Genomic DNA, 6,585 nt, shown 5'->3' with positions numbered 1-6,585 from the left:
TGGCAGCAGCAGCCACCACAATGGCAGCAGCAGCAGCCACCACAGTGGCAGCAGCAACAGCAGCAGCCACCACAGTGGCAGCAACAGCAGCAGCCACCACAGTGGCAACAGCAGCAACAGCCACCACAGTGGCAGCAGCAGCAGCCACCACAATGGCAGCAACAGCAGCAGCAGCCACCACAGTGGCAGCAGCCACCGCAGTGGCAACAGCAGCAGTCACCACAGTGGCAGCAGCCCCCGCCGCCACAGTGGCAGCAGCAGCAGCAGCAGCCTCCACAATGGCAGCAGCCTCCACAATGGCAGCAGCAGCAGCAGCAGCGACAGTGGCAGCCGAAGCAACCGGCGCCACAGTGGCTACAGCAAAACAGAAGGAGGAGCACCCAGCAGGCATACCCTCAGCTACCATGGCAGCAGCAGCAACAGCAGCAGTCACCACAATGGCAGCAGCAGCAGCAACCTTGGCAGCAGCAGCAGCGGGAGCCATGCGAGCAGCAGGGAAAAGATCGCACAGAAGAAGCTGCGGGGCTGAAGCATCAGCAGCAGGAGCAGCAGCAGCAGCAGGAGCAACAGAAACAGGGCTTAGCCGATTTGTAACTACACACGCTAACACGAAGGCGTTGCTGCAGTCGTCTCCCTGCTGCTGGACTTGTTGCAGTTGCTGCTGCCACTGCTGTTGTTGCTGCTGCTCTTCGTGTTGCTGGTAGTAGATACACAAGGACAGCAGCAAAAGAGCAGCTGCCTGTACACCCGAACAGTAGCAGGAGACTCCTTATGGGCTTCCTTTGGGGGCCCTACGACAGCCAAACTAAAACTATCAGTCGAGGGTTTAGGGTTAGGGTTTAGTGTTTAGTGCTGAGAGCTGAGCTCGCGTCGGGCCACCAGTGAATCCGCCAAGGATCGAGTTTAGGGTTTAGGGTTTAGGGTTTAGAGTTAGAAGACGGACTTTTATTAGAAGTGTTTAGCGTTAAACCCTAATTTTTCTCTGCCAAGGCACTCGGCGCACAGGTATATAGTCCCTAACCGCAAACCCTAAACCCTAGGACGCTCAGTTAGCTCTCGATCCGCTGCTGGTGTCTTGCCGGTTTAGGGTTTAGGGTTTCGGGTTTAGGGTTTGAAACACCTAACCCAAAATAACCGTATTAAACTTTAATAAATTTTGTTTTAAATACGAATTTCAAGGGTTTAGGGTTTAGGGTTGAGGGTGTGAGCCCACCTCTCCTAGGGCCCCCCTCTGGTCTTCCAGGCTGAGTCCCTAAACCCTCAACACCTAGTCCCTCCATTGTTTGTACACATGGATTCAGCAGCAACGCAGCAACAAATGCAGCAAGAAAAACGACAAAAACAGCAACAGCAGCTATAGATAGCTGTGTTTTCCCTGCACACTGCAACCCACAGGGGCCCCCCCCAGGGGGCCCCCAAGACCACAGGGAATTTGTAAGGGGAGCAACAGCTGGTCAAATGATGAAGGCTCTCCCACAGAAGGGCGCTGCAGCAGCAGCAGCAGCTAGTGCAGCAGCAAGCGCAACTGCTGCAGCAGGTGTAAGAACAGCAGCAGCAGCAGCAGCAGAGGCGACGTGTACATCACGCAGAATCCCTTCGATTCTGCTGCTGCCACCGCTAAAGGAGTCTACTAGGGAGCATCCGCAGCACATGCTGCTTCTGCTGCTGTTGCTGTCGCTGCTGTTGCTGCCGCCGTTGGCCGCACCGATTGTGCTGCTGCTGCTGCTGCAGCGACAGCAGCATCAGCAGAAGAAAAGGCAGCAGACATATAGCCCGATGCTGCAGCATCTCCCGCTGCTGTTCGTCCTGCTGCTGCAGGCAGCAGTAGCAGCAGCAGCAGCAATAACTACAGCAGCAGCAATCTTTGTAGGTCAGGGGCCTCATAAGATATCTTCTCTAACTTTTATTTCCCCTGCAAGAGAAATACAATCTCCGCTGTATATACACCAGGGCCTCCGCCTCCAGCATCAGCAGCAGCAACAGCAGCAGCAGCAGCAGCTGGTGCAGCGGGAGCGGCGGCAGTTCCCCCTCCCGCACCCTATGCGTGTTGAGGGGCCACCTGCACGCTGCAGCAGCAGTATGCTGCTCCCCCTAAACAGCTGCAGCAGTAACAGCAGCAGCAGCAGCAGCACCTGGCGGAGCAGCGCTAGCTCCATCAATAGCAGCAGCAGCAACAGCAGCAGCAATAGTAGCACACTTCAGGATGTCTGCTTACTGATAGAGGAGGAGGTGCGGACGCATGCAAGGAAGGCAGGCATTTGCTGCGAAGACCTCAAGGTACAAAACCCTAAACCCTAAACCCTAAACCACAGAGCTATTCCATAGGTAGTCCTTGCGTTTTTCTTGAGGGTTCCGAGCTTAGGGTTTAGGGTTCAGGAGTTGGATATGAGGGTTTAGGGTTTGTCCTGCTGCTGCAGATCCGCGTAACCCCGGCAAGCCCCGCAGTTGAGGGATATGAGCTGCAGGCCAACATCGCCGCATTGCTGAAGCAGCAGCAGCAGCAGCAACGGCAGCGGCGGCAGCAACAAGAGAAGCAACAGCAGCAGCCTGAAAACTCAATACAACTCCCCAGTGAAGCAACAATATCAGAAGCACGTGCAAGCAGGACAGCAGCAGCAGCAGCAGCAGCAGCAGCAGATGAGGGTTTACGTGATGGTGCTGAGTTTGTTGCATCCTTGATGAAAGAAAGTTCGCTCCTTAAAGAAATTTGCTCTGCAGCAGAATATACAGGAAAAGGGTATATACTGTGCTGCTGCTGCTGCTGTTGCTGCTGTTGCTACTGCTGCTGTTGTTGCTGCTTCTGTTTGCATCATTTGCATTCCCACGCACTGTCTTGGCTTTACTGTTGCTGCATCTGCTTCTGCTGCTGCTGCTGTTGCTGCTGCAGCTTTATAAGTTTCCGACTTCGAGACGATTTGTTGCTGCAACTGCTGCAGCAGCAGACACAAGATCCAGACCGCCTAGGCCTACCCCCTGTAATTATTCAATAGTCTACTGCTGCTGTTGTTGCTGTTGCTGTCCTTGCTGCTGTTGCTGTTGCTGTTGCTGTTCCCGTTGCTGTTATCGTTGCTGCCGTTGCTGCTTCTGCTTCTGCTGCTGCTGCTGCAGGTATTGGGGCTGGATCGCATGCAGCTGTTGATTGATTATTTCTCTCCTAATGTTGGCAAAGATCTTCACGTTGGACACCTCAGAGGGGCCCTTGTTGGTGACTCTCTAGCAAGGTACAAACCCTACACCCTAAACCCCAAACCCTAAACCCTAAAGTCAGATGAGGGGTTGTGAGGGATTGTTGCCATATTGCCTGTAAGCAAGTGCTGCTTCTGCAGCATCTGCTGCAGCAGCAGCAGCTGCTCCTGCTCCTGTGGCTATTGACTCTACTTGCGCTCCTGCTGCTGCGCATGCATTTAGGCTGTTGGAGTTTATTGGACTCCGCGTACACCGCAGCTGTTATTTTGGTGACTGCGGCATCCCCTCGGCTGTTTGCCTAGGAGGCCTTCAAGTGTACAAGAAAATGAAGCAGCTCAGCAGCAGCAGCAGCGGGAGCAGCAGCAGCAGCAATGGAGGAGACGGGGGTCAGATGTCTCCTGTAGAGTTGTTGCTTGCTGCAGCAGATGCTGTTGTTGCAGATACTCCTCCTGAGTACAGACCTGTGCTTCGCCCAAGAGAAGGAGCAGCAGCAGGAGCAGCAGGGGTAGCAGCAGCAGGAGCAGCAGGAGCAGCAGGAGCAGCAGCACCAGACAACCATATCAGTGACGCAGACGTAGAGGCCTTCATGTCGCATATGGCCGCTTTGGAGGCAGCGCTTGAAGAGCAGCAGCAGCAGCAGAAGCAGCAAGAGGAGAAGCAGCAGCAGCAGGGAGGCAAGAGCGAAGCAGCAGCAAACAATATTATTGACTGGCAGCAACTTGCAAAACGAAAAGAACCACAAACAAAACTTAATCTTACGGAAGCTTATGCGGTAGGGCTGCATGCAGTGCAGCAGCAGCAGCAGTAGCAGTAGCAGCAGCATCAGTAGCTGCAGCAAAAGTAGCAGCAGTAACAGCATCACTTGTAGACATCGCACCAAGGGCAGCAGCAGCAACAGCAGGAAAAGCAACGACAGCTGCTGCAGCACTATCTGCTGCAGCACTACCTGCAGCAGCAGCAGCAGCAACAGTTTGTGTGTGATTGCATGCGTGCAGATATGCCGGCGTCTATACACCTCAATAGAGGGTTTTGCTGCTGCTGCTCTTTGCTGTTTATCTGCTGCTGCTGCTGCTAGAGGAGATTTAAATATAATTAACAGCAGCAAAGAAATCAAACAACTATCCATCAATGTTAGTCTCCTTTTTGTCTCCTTTTATCTACTTTATTTATTTATCTATTTATTAGTTAGAAAATAAAAAAAAGATTAATTAATTAATTAATGTAATTATTTTTCTTGTTTTTGTCCGTCTTTTCCTTCTCTGTGTGCTGCTTCTTCTTTTGTTTCCGCCATGCTGCTGCTGCTGCTGCATATGCTGCTGTTGCTGCTATTGCCGCATATGTTGTTGTTGCTGCTACTGATGCTTTTGCTGCTGCTGCAGAGGTTCGCTCGCCAGCTGCGGCTATTACGTTTGTCTCCTCAAGCAGCAGATGGGGAGCAGCAGCAGCTGCAGCACATGCAGCAGCTAATAGATGTTTTAAAGGAGAAGGACATGCTGCTGCCATCTGAAACAAGCAGCAGCAGCAGCACCATCAGCAGCAGCAGCAGCAGCAGCAGCAACACGAGCCCGTTAAATGTTCGATTCCCACAGACAAAAGAGGAGATCCCGCATGAGCAACAGCAGCACCAGCAGCAGCAGCAACAACAACAACTTGATTCAGTAGCCATCCGAAGACAAGGGGGGACATACACATACATTGCCACAGACCTTGCTGCGCTTAAATCTAGGTAAGCCCTAAACCCTAAGCTTCTACCTATGCACACAAGCTAAACCCTAAACCCTAAACCCTTGGTCGTAGACCACCAGAGAGGTCGTTTGCTGTTAGACGAACGAAAGCTTCTCGGCCCACAGATTAGAATTTAGGGTTTAGGGTTTAGGGTTTAGGGTTTGTGAGCAGGGTGGAAAGGGGCAATGACTGGGTCCTGCTGGTGACGGACGAGCAGCAAGCATCGCATTTTAAGCGTTTGTTTGCCATTGGCAAAAATATACTAAAAGATAAAACCCTAATTGAAGTAAATGCAAGGAAAAACCCTCTTATGCAGCACCTGCAGCAGCAGCAGCAGCAGCAGCAGCAGCAGCGGCAGGTGCGACCTGCGGTATATGTACAGCATATAGGTGTCGGGCTGGTGAAGGGCCCCACAGGGGAAAAGCTTTCCTCAAGAACAGCGGCAAACAGCCTCACAGACCGCATTGAGGAGATGCTGCAGGTTGCAGGTAGGGTTTAGGGTTTCGGGTTTAAGGTCTCTACGGTGGAAGGTTAGGAGTGGCCAGGGTTTAGGATTTAGTGCTTAGTAGGGGTCAAGGGTTTAGGGTTTTCCAGTAGGCTTCTGTCGATATCTCGGCGGCCATCAACGCACGAAGAATATTTTCGAGGGTTTAGGGTTTGGGGTTAAGGGCTTGGGGTTTGTGTGATTTGCAGAGGCTGAGTTAAGACGAAGACAGCCGAATCTCTCAGAGGCGGAAATAAGGCAAAGGGCAGAAGGCATAAGTACATTCTTGTTGCTGCTGTTGTTGCTGCTGCTGCTGTTGCTGCTGCTGCCTTTGCTTCTTATATGCTGTTGAGCAATGCTTTGTGTCTGTTCTTTTCTGTGCTGCTGCTGCTGCAGCGGGAACCCTTCTGCGCTTGTGGTCATTAGGGTTTAATGTGGAGGCCCCCCAGAGGTGTGGGGCCCCCGATGGGCCCCCAACGTTCTCTGCTTTTGCTGCTCTTTATGCCCTTCGGCGAGCCTCTGCAATATGCACTAAAGCTAAAGGTATTTCCCCAGCCTTGCCTGCCCCCCTGCAGCTGTTGCTGCTGCTGTTGCTGCTGCTGTTGCTGCTGCTGTTGCTGCTGCATGTAGAGGAACAAGACTTTCTTTGCCTTCGTCTTCATCTGCTCTCTCTCCTCAGAGTATCTTACCCAACAACATTCCGAGTTAGGGACCCCCATGGGGGCCCCCAAGGAACCCCTGAAGAGGGCCCCCTACGCGCTGTCTACAGCGGAGAGAAGATTAGCAGCAAAAGCAGCAAGTTTTGGGGTGTACGTACACCGCAGTGCTGCTTGCTTGGATCCTTCTTTACTTGTTTCTTTCCTTCTTGATTTAGCTAACTCCTTTAATAGCTTCTATGAAGCCTACCACGTTATCTGCAGCAGCAGCAGCAGCAGTAGCAGCAGCAGTAACGGCAGCAGGAACTGCAGCCGTCGTGTTGCTGCACCCACATCGGAAGGGCAGCAGCCTCGGCAGCAACAACAAGAACAGACCCAGCAGCAACAGCAGCAACAGCAGCAGCAGCAGGCCAACAGTCGGGTGTACGTACACCCCCAGCGGCTATTAATATGCCAATCAGTAAAACAAACATTGGAGAAAGGACTCCAACTACTGGGGGCAGATAAACTTGCAGATATTTAAATGGGGGGGGC

General features: G+C 52.5%; 2 protein-coding genes across 2 annotated transcripts; both read left to right on the top strand.

The window, feature by feature from the left end:
• EMWEY_00032840 (hypothetical protein) lies at nt 1-594 on the top strand (the record flags this gene model as incomplete). The annotated part of the gene is made up of 1 exon (XM_013478449.1): nt 1-594. A coding segment is annotated over one exon (594 nt), but the record flags the coding sequence as incomplete, so codon positions are not given.
• An 867-nt stretch (nt 595-1,461) lies between these two features.
• EMWEY_00032830 (arginyl-tRNA synthetase, putative) lies at nt 1,462-6,574 on the top strand (the record flags this gene model as incomplete). The annotated part of the gene is made up of 10 exons (XM_013478448.1): nt 1,462-1,539; nt 1,819-2,277; nt 2,418-2,737; nt 2,888-2,975; nt 3,109-3,221; nt 3,409-3,958; nt 4,566-4,912; nt 5,083-5,399; nt 5,605-5,673; nt 6,075-6,574. 10 exons carry the CDS (start codon nt 1,462-1,464, stop codon nt 6,572-6,574), a joined length of 2,841 nt encoding a protein of 946 aa, XP_013333902.1.
• Between the last annotated feature and the right edge of the window lie 11 nt (nt 6,575-6,585).

Source organism: Eimeria maxima, genomic scaffold (genome assembly GCF_000499605.1).
Source record: "Eimeria maxima Weybridge genomic scaffold, Emw_scaff432, whole genome shotgun sequence".
In the NCBI taxonomy this organism is placed as follows: domain Eukaryota; phylum Apicomplexa; class Conoidasida; order Eucoccidiorida; family Eimeriidae; genus Eimeria; species Eimeria maxima.
The sequence above is the reverse complement of the archived record's forward strand: the minus strand, read 5'-3'. Positions and strand labels throughout refer to the sequence as shown.